At 52.3% G+C, this 17621-nt stretch overlaps 1 protein-coding gene across 1 annotated transcript in view; it reads right to left on the bottom strand.

The window, feature by feature from the left end:
- LOC102135860 (uncharacterized) overlaps positions 1-15434 on the bottom strand; it is a 42607-nt gene extending 27173 nt beyond the window's left edge. Inside the window, exons 1-2 of the mRNA XM_065530687.2 lie at positions 15338-15434; positions 14946-15088 (exon numbers count right to left, since the gene is read on the bottom strand). Of these exons, the coding sequence (XP_065386759.1) occupies positions 14946-15088; positions 15338-15434 (240 nt within the window). The remainder of the gene's footprint in view (positions 1-14945; positions 15089-15337) is intronic.
- Between the last annotated feature and the right edge of the window lie 2187 nt (positions 15435-17621).

The raw sequence follows: 17621 nt of genomic DNA, 5'->3' as shown, positions 1-17621 counted from the left end.
GTCCACACCGTGCACACTTGCCAGTTCATTCTATGGAGCCCACACTTCTCCACAAGGAATGAAGAGGGATATTGCAAGGAGGAGCAGGGGGAGGTCATAACTGGGATGGTTGAGCCTTCAGAAAGTCCCTAGGCACATCCCAGGCTACCTGCTCCTCCTCTTCCAGAGCCACTGTGTGGTGTTGGACAGGCTGGCAAGAGCTCAGGGACTGGGGCTCCTCGCCTTTAAGATGGAGCAAGGTGAGCCCAGGCCACGTGGCTGTGACTTGTGTTGGATTCACTCCTACGGTGCAAGAATGCCTCCAGAACAAAACAAGAGCCTGCCCCTGGAGTCTGCATTTTAGCAGAGCGGGGAGTGCTGGATCACCAGGACACCGTACAGAAGTGAGTCCTGCAGAGATGCAGTCTGGAACAAGGCTGTGAAGAGCCAGCAAGCCCAGTGGTGTCCAGAGCAGATGGCGGGTCTCAGGGGGAGCCTGCCCAGAGGTCCTGGGGAGCTGAGCTGCCCAGAGGGAGGCGGGAGGCGGGGCAGAGGGGCAGGTCTTGATCACGGAGCTCCAGACCCTTGGAGAGGTTAGGTGAGTCACCCGAGGCTGGATTCGCAGAGTTCGGCCAGTGAGGTGCAGCCCACAGGAAGAGACACGAGGGGAAGCCCCACCTGGTGCACGTGCCTGCATGGACAAGGCTGCTTGTCCCACATCCCAGAGCCCCCTGGTACCTGCCCATCCACGGGCCATGGTTCTGGACTGACTTGGATTCATGATGCCCACGTAGTTCAGATTTAGAGGATGGCAGGTCCTAACACCTTCACTGGCTGGGCCCAAAGCCAGGAAGCCCATGTGGACAATAGGGAGGGGTGGGGTGCTCGGAAAACTGGAGGCTGTGGGCCCAGCAGACCACAGGTTTGAAACACAGGATTCTGTTGTTAAATTTGTCTGGGACCTGGCCGGGCGCAGTGGCTCAGGCCTGTAATCCCAGCACTTTGGGAGGTCGAGGCAGGCGGATCACGAGGTCAGGAGATGGAGACCATCATGGTTAACACAGTGAAACCCCGTCTCTACTAAAAAATACAAAAAATTAGCCAGGCGTGGTGGCGGGCGCCTGTAGTCCCAGCTACTAGGGAGGCTGAGGCAGGAGAACGGTGTAAACCCAGGAGGCGGAGCTTGCAGTGAGCAGAGATGGCACCACTGCACTCCAGCCTAGGCTACAGAGCGAGACTCTGTCTCAAAAAAAAAAAACTTGTCTGGGACCTGAGTCGTGTCCCCCAGCCCCTGGCGAAGCTTCCAGCTTCGTGGAAGATCAATTTTTAACCTAGTTCAAACCACCTCTACTGAGACAACTGAAAAAAAGACTTGAGGCCAGGGACAGGATGCATGTGGAGATGGACTTCTGGTGCAGATGATAGGCCTGGCCACAGAGAGGAGTCCTGCAAGGCTCCTGCTAACCTGGGAGAGGATGAGGCAAACACCTGCTCCAAATGAAAAGACATCCAGACACACAGGCCCAGACACACCGCTCTATAGACACATAGTCCCCGGACACACAGTCCCCAGACACAAAACCCCCAGACACACAGCCCTACAGACAACCAGGCCCCCAGACACACAGCTCTACAGACACACAACCCTACAGACACACAGCCTCCAGGCACACAGCCCCCTAGACACACAGTCCCCAGACACACAGCCGCCTAGACACACAGTCCCCAGACACACAGCCCCCTAGACACACAGTCCCCAGACACACAGCCCCCTAGACACACAGTCCCCAGACACACAGTCCCCAGACACACAGCCGCCTAGACACACAGTCCCCAGACACACAACCCCCAGACACACAGCTGCCTAGACACACAGCCGCCTAGACACACAACCCCCAGACACACAGCCGCCTAGACACACAACCCCCAGACACAGCCGCCTAGACACACAACCCCCAGACACACAGCCGCCTAGACACACAACCCCCAGACACACAGCCGCCTAGACACACAACCCCCAGACACACAGCCGCCTAGACACACAACCCCCAGACACACAGCCGCCTAGACACACAACCCCCAGACACACAGCCGCCTAGACACACAACCCCCAGACACACAGCCGCCTAGACACACAACCCCCAGACACACAGCCGCCTAGACACACAACCCCCAGACACACAGCTGCCTAGACACACAACCCCCAGACACACAGCTGCCTAGACACACAACCCCCAGACACACAGTCCCCAGACACACAACCCCCAGACACACAGCCCTACAGACAACCAGGCCCCCAGACACACAGCTCTACAGACACACAACCCTACAGACACACAGCCGCCAGACACACAGCCCCCTAGACACACAGTCCCCAGACACACAGTCCCCAGACACACTGCCCCCAGACATGCAATCCCCAGACACATAGCCCTACAGACACCCAGGCCCCCAGACACACAGCCTGCCGACACACAGCCCCTAGAACACGTGGTGCTCAGCAGTGAGACACAGGGAAGGAAGCCCGCAGCCAGCTCTTGGAAAATCACGCATTTGGGATAGTCATTAAAATCTTCTGAAGCCTCCCTTCTTCTTAGGGCTGCTGCAAAGTACAATAGAGCTCACATGTGATAGAGAACAAGTACCTGCAGGTGCAGAACTGACTTCCTTTAATTTCCTTAAACACAGGTCAATTCTTTTTAGTGTATTTTGTTTTTGATGAAGTCTTGCACTGTTACTTAGGCTGGAGTGCAACGGCACAATCTTGGCTCACTCTTGTCTCTACCTCCCGTGTTCAAGTGATGCTTCTGCCTCAGCCTCCCAAGTAGCCGGGATTACAGGTGCCCGCCACTATGCCCCATTACTTTTGTTTTGTTTTGTTTTGTTTTGTATTTTTAGTAGAGACAGGGTTTCACCATGTTGGCCAAGCTGGTCTCAAACTCCTGGCCTCAAGTGATGCGCCCACCTCAGCCTCCCAAAGTGCTGAGATTACAGGCATCAGCCACGGCGCCTGGCCTATTTTTTTAGTGTATTTTTAAATTTGTGGAAAAGGCCTATGTTTTCTTTAATGATGAGTATCTGTCACAAACTGGGGATTAAAAAACTAAATCTATCTCAGGGATTTATTTCTATTAGGAAGCTAATCAGCATAAAAGTAGCAGCTGGATACCTGACCATAAGGCGGAGGCATCCTGTAACTCAGCGAAGAGATCTTTGATTCCAGGAGCCTACGCTTGGGGTGGGCCTACTGCATCTCTCCTGAGGGAGCCGGGGCCTCCTGGAGCCCTGGAGAGGTGGGCCCCCAGAGCGCAGGCAGGACGGACCCTCAGCCCTTTGCTCAGGAGGGTTTTGGCAAGTGTCTTGTGGAATGGGAGATTCTTACATGTGGCAAAGATGGTAGCAGATGTGGCACCGTTTCCGGAAGATCCAGTCCCTGCTAGGTGGGTTTTCGAGCTCCAGTACGGTGTTAGGGCTCTGTCAAGTGGGGCGTGACTGCCAAGACCAGACGGCCAGGTGGAAAGGAATCTATCAGCATCTTGCAGTTTGTGTTTCTTTCATTCTTGGTCCCAAATGTGTACTGCTTGTTATCTACAGTCATCAGAGATTAGTTTGTGGTTATTCTCAAGGGAGGCCATACAAGGATGGAGAAGCATGTTGAATTCCTCTACCTTGGTGAGTCAGATGAAAGAAATCTGAGTGGACCCTGGGCCATGCATCCAGGAACCATGGCTCACCCTTGAGCAGCCTGTGTGAATTTCAGGCATATCTCTGCAGCTGCTAGGGGAAGAGCCATCTGTGTGAAGCACTGGCCATGCAAATCTACTGTCTCTACATGAATGGCAGCTGGCATGGTTGGAGGACTGCCCTGGTTCATACATGGCGCAGCTAGAGCTGTCTACAGAGCCATCCAAGGTGAACAGTGGTTGGCCAACGTTAGCAACCCAGCCACGATGGGCTTTTGGAGCTTCTCTGAGCACACATGGTTAGCACCTCTAATGGCTTAGCAGAGTGAGGGTGCTGCGGGGGTGGGCCTTGAGCCATGGCCTGGACCCTGAAATGCGTGGCACTGACCAAAATCCCAGAACCTTCCTGATTGTGTTTTTCCTAAAAGATGCCACCCACAAACACTAGGTCCTTCCACCCTCGGGTGATCTGCTGGGCTGCCTGCTGTTCAGGTGGCACCCTGGGCTGGCCGCTGGGGGAAAGCAATGCAGAGCACCCCTGGCCACCTGGAGACACTCTCAGTCTGGCTTAAGCCATCTGCACTTTACCTTACCAACATGGCAGGTAGACTAGATGGCTGGGTACATCCCAGGCTATGGGTTGGTGTGTCTGAGCTGGCTTGTTCAAGGCCATTTGGACTGTCACTCCCTAGCTAACCCAGGCCAGCAACGATCCTCCAGCTCCTGCAAAGAGCTCTGGGTGGCTCTGTTCCTGCTTCTCCACACAAAGTTGCCCTTGCAGGGTTGCCTTCTGAAGAACGTTCTATCTGTTTTCAACGAGGTACTATCTAAAGACTGACCACAGCAACTCCCACACACCTCCTTTCCACAACAAACAGTAACAAAGGAAAAAATTATCTTCTGAGCTGACAATGGAAAAGAAAGATTTTGCCTCCTGCACTTGTTTAAACTGACTCACTCTGTTCTATTCAGAACATGCCAAGTGACTAATGGACACAGTAGAGGCACAGCTTTAATGGGAAAAAAGGTGGGGCAGGAGAGTTTCTCAACTATAATTGTGGGATTTAGGTATTACACGGCTTTTAAAGAAACTAGGGTTACTGGAAAGTGTGTTGCTATTTTGGTAGATGGCTTCAGGGCCTGGCTTTCACTATGGAATACTGCTCACGCCCTCCGTGAATATCATTCCCAAGTTTGCCCAGGAACACCCTGGGCTTTGTCCTCCCACTTTTTAGCATTGGATCAAAGTAATCCTTGACTTTGAGTTTACAAACCCATTGTTAATATTAGAGCTCAGCTTTAGGTTCTGTCTTTGGAAACTTTCCCCAGAGATACGGATATAAACAAATTTAGTGTTTTGTTTTGCTGCTGGTACATTTTAATTTATGTATGATTCAACCCATTTTTCCTACTGGAAATTGTGTAAAAGATGAATTCGGAAATGTGTGCAATGTCTACTTATCTTGATGAGCAGAGTGTAGGAGCCAAGAGATTGGATACTAGAGTATTTAATTTTGTCTTAAAGATTTTTTTTTAATCTTGTGTATTCATAGAGAAAGCAAAAAGAGGGCATAAACGTAAGAAAACTGGGTAAATCACATTGCACAGAAGACTGCGCAGTCCTGGGCAGTTCTACGGATCTGTCACTAAGCTGCCTCCGAGCCTCAGTTTCTTCTTCTGTGTGGTGGGGATGATGATGCCGCCCAGCCTGTCATTGTGAAGATGAGCTAAGTGATGCAGGTGGCTGGGCCGCATGGAGTGAAAGCACTTGGCTTCTGGGTTTAACTCATCCAGTGACCCGCCGAGCACAGGAAGAGAAGCGCTGATAGGGTGGGCCATGACAGCAGGTATAACCGTGGCCCAGGAGAGCACAAGGACGTGTCATATCATGGGGTATGTGTGGTGTGCTAGGGCTGCCATAACAAAATATCACACACGGGGCAGCTCAAACAGCAGAAACGGATTGTCTCACGGTCCTGGAGGCCTGGAGTCAGAAACTCAGGGGTCCGCAAGGCCACGTTCCCTCTGAGATTCCACGTGGAACCCTTCTGTGCCGCCTCCTAGCTCCTGCCCCTGTCATCCGTTCCTGGCGTTCCTTGGCTTGTCCACGTACCCTCCAGTCTCTGGCCCATCTGCACTTGGCTGTTTTCCCTGTACATCTGTCTCTTTGCTTTCTTATAAGGATACCAATCATTAGATTAGGGCCCACCTTAATGACCTCCGATTACATCTGCTAAGACCCTATTTCCAAGTTAGGTCACCTTCACGAGGACTGGATCTCAACAAGTCTTTGTGGGGAGGGGATGCACAATTCGTAGCAACAGGGAGCACCTGGCACTGGCTGGCCACGGGGTCAATTGGCTTCCAAGGCCCCCCAGCTGGCCTGGGTCCACACCAGCCTCTGAGACTGAGGATGTGATGGAAAGCAGGCATCAAAGTGTCCCACCAAAGGGCCTCTCAGCCCTGTCCTGTGGATGCAACTCCATGCAGAAGGGAAGCCCTCAAAAGCACCCTCACCTGCCATCCCATGGAGGGCCCCCAGGGCTGAGCCTGCTCCAAGGCCTCCCAGGGAATCAGGTGTGACCCTGGAGAGGTGGGGTGGCCCCATCCTCGTGGCTATCCTGGGCACCTTCAGCCCCAGATCAGAGGAGGGGAGAAAGCTGATTAGGGACATGCTATTGAGTACCTGGAACTGTGGGCAACTGGAGCTCCAGCCTTGAGGAGCTCAGGGGTAGGGATGTAGCCCCAGTGTCATGTCATGGAGGGGCAAGACGAGGAGATTTATGCAACAACCCTCAGCTCTCCTGGACTGAAACTGTTCTCAAGGACATGACTCCCATGGCCAGGCATGGCCAAGCTGGGCCAGGACGTTTCTGCCAGAGACAGAGAGCTGCAGAGGTGGCAGGTGGATCCCCCAGGAGGCATGGTCAAGGAGGCCTTGCCTAGTCCCTTACTGCACCCCAAAGCAACATTGCATTACTGGGGTCCAAATGTTCCAGGCAAGCCCAGGTTACAGGTTCATTTGGGGTCCAGCCAAGGCTTAGCCAAGCACCTCAAAGAGCACCCTTAAGGAATAGAGGACTTACATCCCAGCTGCTGGACCCACTCCCTGGCCCTCCGGGGACAGCCTCGCTGAAGCGCACTGCCCCACTCCTCCCAGGCAGCCTGCCCCTGGGACCGGCCACCTTGGGGTACAAAGGCCTGTCCTCTCGGCCTGACTCAGGACACCTCTGCAGGACCACCCGACTGAAGGTTCCAGTGCCCTTGCAGGTTCGGCTGAAGCTCCCCATCTCCTTCCTTCTACAGGCATTAATCCCAAGAGCGCCCCAGAAGTCTCCTCCTCAGTAAGTGTCCCTGGGAAGGCCATCCGCAAGACACTGCTGCATTTGTCCTCCAAGCCAGAGTACTCTTCAAGTGTTTTACTTCTTAGGATCTCTGATAAGAGCCGGAGCTGGATCTGGAGCCTCTCGCCTCCCCCCAGCCCTTTCTGTGATGGCAGTTTACACAAATCTTTAAACAAACTTTGGTGGGATCAACATGGTCGGAATGCTTTCAACATCTGCCGGCGTTCCGCATGCCAGTCCTGAAAGATCTGTAGCATCAAACATCCCATTTCCTTGTAAAACAAAAAGATTTCCCTCTCTACGAGCTGCTAATAAGCAGATGCAGACCGGCATGTCAGCCCAGTAAGCTCAGGGAACAGAGGCTCCCAGCTGGGCCCTGGACACCGGCATGCTCTGCATGGCTCCCAAGCTTGGACTCGTGAAGACCTTAAAAGCAAATGCCACCACTATCACTTAAAACCGGCAGTCACATCCTGAAGGAATGAGGAGTCCAGACTGCCCAAAGGTTGCATGTCCAATCAGGCCCCATACCAGATGCACTGGGCAGAAGATCTGTGAGGGGGTCACCCACTGCAAGTCAGGCACTGTCCTGTTCTCACTTGACTCCTCTGTGCCAATCCAGGAGATGCTTTCAGAGCAAGCCTCCAGGAAGTTCCAGCCACGGGCCACATGGCCCAGCAGCCTCACCTGGGAACTTGGAGATTCTGGCATATTAACTATGCTGCAACCCCCTCCAGAGGGTGGTGATCCAGGGACCCTAGAGCCAGGAGGTCAGGCCATCAGCTGTACCCATTAAAGCGGGTCACGTCAGAATGTGGCCTGCAGCTGCTCAGAGAAAGCAATCATCGTTCTCTTAGTTCAAGCTCACTTATATTGGGTCCACAACAAACCTTGACTACAAGCTTCCAGGTTTGATACCCTGTTTATTTTTAAAGGTAAAGACAAGGAGCATGCAGAAGGACCCCAGTCATTCAGGGAATAGCCCTACCCCTCAGTGCAATATGTATGTATCCACTTTGGGGTGAATGTTCCCCAAATTTATAAAGATGTTAAAATGAACAGATACAGTACTTGGGGGGAAAGGCAAAACCAAGGGACCATTCATGTGGCCTATCATGCTTTTAGCAGGCTGCTGAAATGTCCCACGCCTCACTTGGCATCACCCTGACAGCCCAGCAACATTGTAAACACCAGAAGGAGAGCTGAAGGCAGCTCCTCCTGCCATGACTCAGAGCCGTGGCTTATTTCCCACAGCCCGCAGACACATGGAGCTATTGACAGGAACACTCAGTCAGAGGCTGAAGAACACGGTGGAGGGCATGTGCTCCTGGCCAGGTATCTCCTCCCTGTCCTGCAGGTAGCTGGGCAATTGGTCCTTACCTCAGAAGAGCCAAAGGGTCCTAGTGGACCCGAGCAATATTGTTTCCAAGATCTAGCACATAGGGTGAGGATCTTCACAGAACACGATCAGGAGCCGCATTTTATACCCAGTTTGGAGTTTGGAGTTTGCCAGGCCAACACTTCAGAGACGTTTCTCTTTCTAGTAAGACACTGTAACTTGGGACAGTACCACCAAACCAATGGCCATTTCTGCAGACCAGGCACAGGATCCAGCAAGTTAGAGTTTTGCATAGGGCCCTACACAACCTGGCTGCCCAAGGATGCTCTGAATAAGAAAAGTGCTGAGTACAAATAGCAATGCCTCAACACTGCCATGTGCTGGAAGGAAAGTCACCATGGGTCCCTGTCACACCTTGCTCATTGTCTGGGTCCATTAATACAGATACAACAAAATCGCATAGACTGGGTGGCTTACACACAACAGAAATGTATTTCTCACAGTTCAAAAGGCTGGAAAGTTGAAGATCAAGGCTCTGGCACTGTGCTTCCATGATGGCTCCCTGTTGCTGCATCCTCTGGAGGAGACAGAGAGGCTGTGTGAATCCTCTTTGAAAAGGCCTAATCCCATTCATGAAGGAGACACCCTCATCATTTCATTGTCTCCTAAGGGCCACACCTGTTAATACTACCGCATTGAGATTTAGAATTCAACATGAATGTGGAAGGGAACACAAACATTCGCACCATAGCATTCCACTGGGGAATGCCTAGCAGAGCCGTGGAGTCAGGGCTACAGCAGAGTCCTTGTTAGGGAATGTTCGGTGCAGCCCTGAGGGCAGGGCCACCTTCAAAACCCCAAAACTATGAGAAAATAAATGTGTGTTCTAAATTACCCAGTCTCCAGTACTTTCTCATAGCAGCGTAATCGGACTAAGATACTCACCAAACATCCATTTTTTTCAGCTATTGCCTGACCCTGTATTTGTCCTGGCCTCAGGAAAGCTTTTATCCTGAGATTTTTTCAACCTGGTAAACTTTACCTGCTTGTACCTACTGATGGGGAAAGTGGGAAATTCTGCCTTGGGCCCTCCTGCTCTGAGTGCAAGGAGCCACTGGGTCCCTACTCTCTGCGCACGAATACCAGAAACTGGAACTCGTCTGCAAGAATGTGACTGCTTCTAGAAAAGGAGGAGGGGTGGGTTCCATGCACAGAATAGTGACTATTTGTTCTCCTTTGCCAAACAGAAATGTTAGAGCTTTCTTCCTCTCTTCTATGATCTGGCTTAGAAGAATATCGTTATTACACACACACACACACACACACACACAGACTCAAAAGATGAAATTGCATACTAGCCACCATCAGCAGGCACACTGCTCTTTCCAAATGGACAGTGCCATTGTTTTTGAGGAATTGAGACTTCAAAACATGATTTTGTAGAAGGAAACTTTTTAAACTACTGCATGGTTGGTGGTTTTTCTAGAACCAGGAGCTTGGAGGGAATAAAACAGAAATGGAGCCAAATCCAAGAGAAACTTCAGCATGAGACATCTCAGAGGCTCACCGAAGGCACGTTGCCTGCAACCAGCTGGGTTTTATTGTTGACTCTTTTAATACTACAAAAATAGTGCATGTTGCTGGAACAAGTGACATAGTACACTTGCATGAGGGAGCACTTCTTAGTCCTCTGCTCACCCTCCGCCCCACCTCCAAGACCCAAAGCCATGGCCCTGACCTGTCCTGCAGCACCCTGCCTTCCTGCACCATGTGCACACACACAACCCAGAGCCCCACTCGGGGCAGGCCACCCTGGGCCCTGGCTGGACACTTGCTGCTTTTCCGTAATTTAACATTTCCTGGGCATTCCTCCAGATTAATACTCACACATCTATCTTGTTCCTCTTGAAAGCTACCTAATATTCCACTGAGTGGATGTCCTATCATGTATTCATCTATTCTCCTCCCCAGGAACATTCAAGCTGTCCTGTTTTGTGCTATCTTTGTATAAAGCTGCAGTACACACCCTGTGCATATATTCCTATACATCAGCTCACTTATTTCTGAAGGATAACTTCCTAAAAAGGAGACCGCTGAGTCAAAGTGTCCAGGCATTTTACAGTGTAACGAAAACGGCCACGGTGGCTTCTCTTGCCTTCGCTGTGGTTCACCATCCCAGCAATAATGTAAAGGAAGTGTGCCCACTTCCTTGCAACTGGCCACCATTGAGGTTGTCCATTTTTAAACGTGCCAACCTTAGAGGTGGAAAATATACATCATTGTGACTTTTATCTTCATTTTGCTGATTACTAGTGAAATTGAGCATCTTTTTATGTAATCTTGGCAACCAAGGTGGCCTCTTCTTCCATTTTTAAAATCTTTGCCCATTTTTGGTTTGCGTTTAATTGTAAAGCTCTTTGCATATTGTGGACACTGACCTTTTATCTTTCACAGAAATTGCCAAACATTTTCCCAGGTTCTTCTTAGTCATTTTACTTCTTGCCAAACAGAAATGTTTAACTTTGATGCAGCAAGTTTGTCTTTTCCAAGATCAAATCTGTCAGCCTTCGGGATGTCCTTTCTATTTTCTGGTCCTGCATGTTTTAAAGGGCAACTCCTACCCCAAATCAGACAAAGGTATGCCTAAAATTGAATCTGTCGTTGTCAGAGTCGCATGTTTTTACAAGTGATTCCCCAGGCTTCCTAAGACTTTCTGCCCCACTGGAAGCAGTTACCACATGACTGTCCATAGGCAAGGTTTCAGACCACCAAGGTGCCCAGGCCAGGGACTCAGCATTTTCCTTTTTCCTGGTGTTAATTACCATGCACAGAGAACACTGTATCGGAGTCCAGAGATTCCTAGGGATACCTCCTTTATCTCTGGAAAATTTCTGAGTTTTCCAGAAAGAAACTGCCTGAAAGCACGAAACTAAGCCTGGGGACACTCAGTCACCAAGGAAAGCTGCCAGGGACACTGGGGAAGTCAGGGTGCTGGTGAGTGCCTGCATGGGTGATTTGGTACATGCCCCACCCTGCTTGACCCCGCCCAGTGCTCCCAAAGACCCCACAGGACACCCCACAGGAGAGCAGCTCTGCAGGGTGTAGAACAGGAACCAGGGGTGCAGAATGAAGTTCGCGCAGATAGACTGTGCTCCGTCTGTGCCACGGCATGGGCCACGGTAAGATGTTCCACTGGTGTCTCACACTTGTAATCCCAGCACTTTGGGAAGCCGAGGCGGGTGGATCATGAGGTCAGGAGTTCGAGACCAGCCTGGCCAACACGGTGAAACCCCGTCTCTACTAAAAATACAAAAATTAGCTGGGCGTGGTGGCTGGCACCTATAATCCCAGCTACTCAGGAGGCTGAGGCAGGAGAATTGTTTGAACCTAGGAGGCGGAGGTTGCAGTGAGCCGAGATTGTGCCACTTCACTGTAGTCTGGGTGACAAGAGTGAAACTCCATCTCAAAAAAAAAAAAAAAAAAAAGATGTTCCCCTTAGTTGTTCTCAGAATAGCCCAATATCCAAGTGACTTTGCCCCAATGTCACAAGTGAGAAACAGGGTTGGTAAGCTCACCTAGCTGGTTAGCAGGGCGATAGAGACCCCAGGTTTACCCTGACCCCAAGGTCCTGGTACTTGGCCCCTTACACCCCAGCCCCCTGACCTGGTCTTTACCGCTCCTTAGTGCATTGGGTGTCATTTAGACCCATGGAAGGACTCGTCCAGGCCAGTGAGCTCAGAGGAGCAGAGGGGAACGCTTGTCCAATGCCTGCCCCCAGGGAAGGCAGAGCAGGGCCAGTGGGGCAGGTGCCACACAGTGAGCTGTGCCTCTGATCAGCCGGCCCAGCGCTCTTTTCCGGGTTTCTCACTGTGCCGAGGTGTGGGGTCTCCTTCAGGACAGCTCGCCCCAGGGAGCTCAGCACATGTCACCAAAACCTTCCATCTGATGGCATCTCAGCGCCTCATGGCAGTGGAGCCCTCAGCCTGCCTCAGAGCAACTGAATCCAGGTTCCTAAGCGCATCCCCTCCCAGGCTGAGCTCATGCCTCCTCCTTAGAGGAGCTGTTCTTGCCTCGGAGAGTGTGTTCTTGCACCACTGTTGGCCTTTCTTTCCCACACGCCTCTCACTTTGTCACTGCGTGCTTACTTCTGTGATCACTGGCTGGCATGCTGTTCTCCACCTACAGGTCCATCTGCCTGAGGGCAGGCTCTGCCCCCTGCAGTGGGCATAAGAAATGTGGTGGGTGAATAGCATAACACCAGGAACCCCTTCACTGAAACCCCAGCCTGCACCATGTCCCAGCCCCACGCTATTCACACCAAGGTCAGCGGGGCCTTAAATGGCCAAGGCCCCAGCCTGACACAGCACTGGACACTCATCGGATCCCCTGTCCATGCTGAGAAATGATGGGAAGGAAGACAGTTTCCCTTTCAGGGTTCCAAGGCCTGCAGTTGATCCAGAAAAAGAGCGCCAGGAGCTGTGTTCACTCCCTGAGGCGTGTCAAAGCTCTCTTTATCTGCCCCTGGAAGTTCTGACATCAGGCAGCTCTCCCTGGGTCTCAGCCAGAGCGGGGACACAAGCTCTGCTTCTCCTGCTCCTCAGAGAGGTTTTGTGGGGCTGTAGGTCACACCCTGTGGCCACAGGCAACTCCACACCCACCTGAGTGGAATGTTCCCTGATTTTCACAAGAAATGTGAGCAAGCTGAGAACTCAGCTTGGCGGTACAACTCCGATTTGCATTCACCCACAGATCACACAGGTCTCTGGGGCCTCTCTGCCTGCACTGAGTGCCAGCCCACTGAGTTAGGCTGTGGAAAGAGCCTTTGCAGGATAGGAGCCCCTCATGCGAGCAGAAATGCCCCAGCAAGACAGGGACCAGGTCAGTGGGGGAGTCAGCGGCCGCAGCTAGCCTGCTGCTGGCCTCTCCGTAGCCATCGGCTTCTCAGGGTTCCTGTCTCCTCGAGCCAGGGGCCTCTCTGACTCAGCTTGCACCCATCTCCTGGGTGCTTGGCAGTTCCACAGCATGACATCAGCAGGGTCGCATGCTTCCCAGATCCAGCTGGGCTCTGCTCAAAGCCAGGAGGGGCTGCAGCCCAACATTTAAGAAACGTGTGCTAACAAAAAGCTGCCTGTTTTTGAAGAACGAAGAAAAACTTAGTGTCCCCGTGGAAAGGATTAGGCAGAAAAGCTAGCATTTTGCTTTAAGCTAAAACAACACCTATTATTGACAACCTTACAAAGGTCAATGTATTATCCTACTGCTCTGGGCCCCTGTTTCAACAACAGTGGAAAATGCCTGGAGAAGGGAGAAAGCTCATAGAACTCACATTGCTCAGTGCTCTGTGGCGTCACTGCAGACTCACCGGGCACTGAGGGTGGTGGTCTCATCCCTGCCTCCACAGCGTGGGGGAACCCACGGCCATTTTACACACAGATTGCCTCTACCTGCAGGCCTGGCTGTGGTGGCCACGTGACTGTCTCAGCTAAAATGACCATGAAGTGAGCACTGCAGCAGACCCCCCCTCCGTGCACCCGAGCTAGGAGAGTGGCCTGCCGCAGACGACCAGTGGCTGCTGTTCCGGAGCAGAGTCTGCAGCCTTGACCCTGCATGCTGCCTGTGGGCGTACCTGGTGCCCTCCCCTCCATCCTGGACCACCGGCTTCTCACCTGGACTCTCGGTTCCCTGAGGGTGGAAGTCCTGGCCAGCCCATCTGAGACCTCACACTGCCCTGCCGTCTCTCACACACAATGAGAGCTCACTAACAATCTGCATGGTAACTGCATCAGCCCCTCTGCGGCCATCAGAAGGACCCCCAGAAAACAAGTCTGAGTCAACCTCGAGAATAATCAGAAGCCAACAGCCAGACAGTGAGGCCTTTTCTGTGCACTCCAGTATGCTCTGTGGAGGCCGTGCCTGTTCCCAGCCACTACAAAGGGAAGGCCTCGCTGGGCACAGTGGAGATCTTAGCTCCTCGCTGGAGGAGCTGCAGATCCTGAGGCTATGGTTGCTGTGCTGGGTAGAGAAGGGGGCCAGGTGAGCTCTGAGGGACCCTCTGAACCCCAAATCCACAGTCCTCAGGAGCCGTGCCCATGGGATCCTTTGTGCCCCCACAACTGACAATTCTGAGCCTTGAGCAAGGCACCCGGGGCCTCAGGACAAACCCAGAGTGGTTCTCACTATGCTCAGCACCTTTCCACCAAACTGCTGAGCCCAGCCGCTTCCTCCCTGGCATAGTCAGCCCCCAAACCCAGGTCTCCCAAGAAAGTAAGATGCCCTCCAATAATCAACGTCACTAGCAGCACAGCAGCCCGGAGGAAGCTCCCGCTGGCCGTGGACTGAGCGCCGCCTTGCTGGGAGAGGCACCCTCTCACTTTACTTTTTTGAAGGGTGGGCAGGGCACCCAGAGAAAGGGAAGCTGGTAGATAGAGCTGCCCTTAAAACTGCCACAGGCTGCCGGCAGCACACTTTGTTCAGAAGTAATAACAGCTATTAGGCTGCATAATTAACCCACAGAGGGAAGTCATCACCACCAAGAAACAAAGGGCACTCAGTGCTTCTGGCCGCAGACCAGCTGGCTGGGGGGCGCCAGGGCCTCCTCACCTCAAAGCGGCAGCAGCCCTCCGTGGGGGTTTCTGGCCTGCTCCCCTCCTGGTTCCCGTGCGTTGGGCTGTGCACAGTCTCCCTTGCTGAGCAGAACTGAGCCACTCTGGAGACGCAGGCCGAGGAGCTAAGAGCCCAAGAGCCTCACTTGGTTTTCTTGCACTTTCTCAATGCAGCCCATGGCTGCAAAGAGCCTGCTGGTGTTCCTGAGCCTGCCAGAAAGATCTGAAATGCAGGCAGGTGTACGTCTTAAATGCCAAGAAAGGAGACAGCAAGGGAAGCCCACAAGCTGTGTTTACGGGAAAGCAGAACAAAAAGGTAAACTCCAGCCCGGCACAGAGATAAAAATAACAGCGGTACAGGAGGTCCTGCCAGAAGCAGGCTGTGCTCACAGCTCCTCATTGCCACTGGGCCTGGGGCCGGGACCCGAACAGCGAGGACAGCAGGCAGTTCACCCCCAGCAGCCGTGGGGGCTGGCTCCCTCCTCATTCTAGCTTGTACAGTTTCTCTCCCTCTCACTGGCTCCCTGCTTCTGCAGACATCTGAGAAGCTCAGTTGGGATACCCAACTCCTAGCAGAGCTTTCAATCAGGCCTTGTAAACAGTTCCCAGACAGGTTTCAGGATGGCTGCAAAGCACTCCCCTGGGCCTGTTCCCAATGCCTGGAGTCATCCACTCGCTGGTGACCTTGAGCCAGTCACTTCACTGCAGGCGGCTTGGGGTCTCCCCTTCCCAGGATGGAAAATGATACCCAGCCTTTGAGGTCATGGCAAGCGAGGACCATCAGCAGCAGGGCTTTAAATGCTGAGCTCTGCTTAGTGAGAAGCCCTTTGTTTACAGAGGAGCTCAGGGTGCAAACCTCGGCCTAATCCCCATCTGCACAGTTCAGAACATCCCACCCCAGCCAGGGAGTGTGTCCTGGTGCGGACCTCCCTAGCTAATGCCAGTGCCCTTGCAAAGGCCAGGTCAGCTGCCCTTGGGCGGTGCTGAGCCTGGGCCATGATTTCTCAATCTAGTTGCCAGCATTGGTTCTATCTGAGGACTTAGCAGAAGTGTGATATATAAACATGTACACAGGCACACACATATACATATATACATATAGTTGCTTTCTGGTTTATGACACACAGGGTTTGCAAACGTATTTGTAACTAACTGAAGAGAAATTTCATCCACATGTCTGCATGGTGTTCACTCTGCCAGAATAATAGCCAGGGAGGCCCCATGGCTACTTGGGGGGTCTTCTCTCCTTCTGTTTTTCAGTCGGAAAAAAAATGGTACCTTGCCATGCACCAGAAAAGCTTTAATCCCACAAAAGATGGATTCACTTTCTCCGGGCTGAAGCTGGCCGTGGCTCTGCTTCCTTGCTCACCGCACCACACTGCTCCTGGGGTTACTTTGGTGCACCCTGAGTTCGTTCACTCTGCTTTCTGGAAACTCCAACAGACCTTCCTCTCCTGAAACTTCCAGGGTGAGTGTATTCAGAAATACACATTCCTCTGAAAGCAAGTAAAGAAATAGGGTGCAAGAACAGTTTCCCAGATCTCCACCTCCTGGCATCGCGGGCCCTGGGGTGGCCAGTAAGCGTGAATAGCAAAGAAAACCCAAGGCCAGACTGCCCCAAGGGGACTGTCAACCTCTGTGGCTTGTAGAGAACACAGACAGGAACCCCACAGCGGATGAAAAGGGGAAACCTTTGGGTGAAGTTGCAGCTGCAGGCACAGTCGAGTGGTGGGAAAAAGAACATGCTTCACATTCCAAGTGTGGGAAGGAAACTCACTTTCACTACGCATCCACTCCAGGCAAGGCCCTCTCCTGGGCACACACCCTTCATGCGTCTTGTCTCAGTCTTTGCAACAATGATAGCAAATTGTCTGAGTGGAGTTGTTGGATAGAACAGGAGACTGGGAGAGGCTGGGACCACATTAGTGGGCAGGAGAGGGTGTGGAGGTGCCAGGGATCTGCCTTCCAGCAGGTGTGAACTGGAGGGCCAGTCCCTTCTCCACCAGGCCAGACCCCAGCCAGAGAGGTCTCCTCCTGCCCAACTCCTGGCAGATATGCTCATGGCAGCGTTGGTGCTGAGGCCCAGAGCTTTGTCAGCCAGGGAACAGAACCTCTCGGAATCTGCTATCTGCTGCCAAATCCTGGCCCTGGGACAAACAAGACAGGCTCCAGGAGAACCCTGCAAGCTGAAGTCGTTCTTCACTAATTGCTAACCTGTGCAAGACCAAGCAAGAGAATCAAAGCAACCAACTTCCAGCTCAGAACAGAACATACTGTGCACCAGCTGCTTGTCCATCACCTCACCCGGGGATTCCACAGGGTGCAATGTTCCCATAATATGATCGTTTAATAGAAACCAAGCGTTCTGGCCATTGCTTTTTCTGTGCTAGCTTGTTTATTTGAAGTAATTTGCAGCCCTGAAAATAAATAAATAAATAAATAAATAGGGCAAGTGCTAGATAGAGAGGACGCTTGTAGAAAAAATGATTTTGTTCAATTTTACCCTGTGGAAAAAGGCAAAAAGGATCAGTCAGCTTTGAAATAGGGCCTTCTCCTTTCATGTTTATGAGATGGATGTCAGCCTCCACGGAAAGGAGCGGAAGCAAGCAAAAGAAGCCACAGCCTCATCTAGCACGTGACTGGATGGTGACAACGTCAAAACCAGAGGGAACAG

This window comes from Macaca fascicularis, chromosome 15 (genome assembly GCF_037993035.2).
Source record: "Macaca fascicularis isolate 582-1 chromosome 15, T2T-MFA8v1.1".
Classification (NCBI taxonomy): Eukaryota; Metazoa; Chordata; class Mammalia; order Primates; family Cercopithecidae; genus Macaca; species Macaca fascicularis.
Note: the sequence above shows the minus strand (reverse complement) of the source record. Positions and strands in the feature narration are given on the sequence as shown.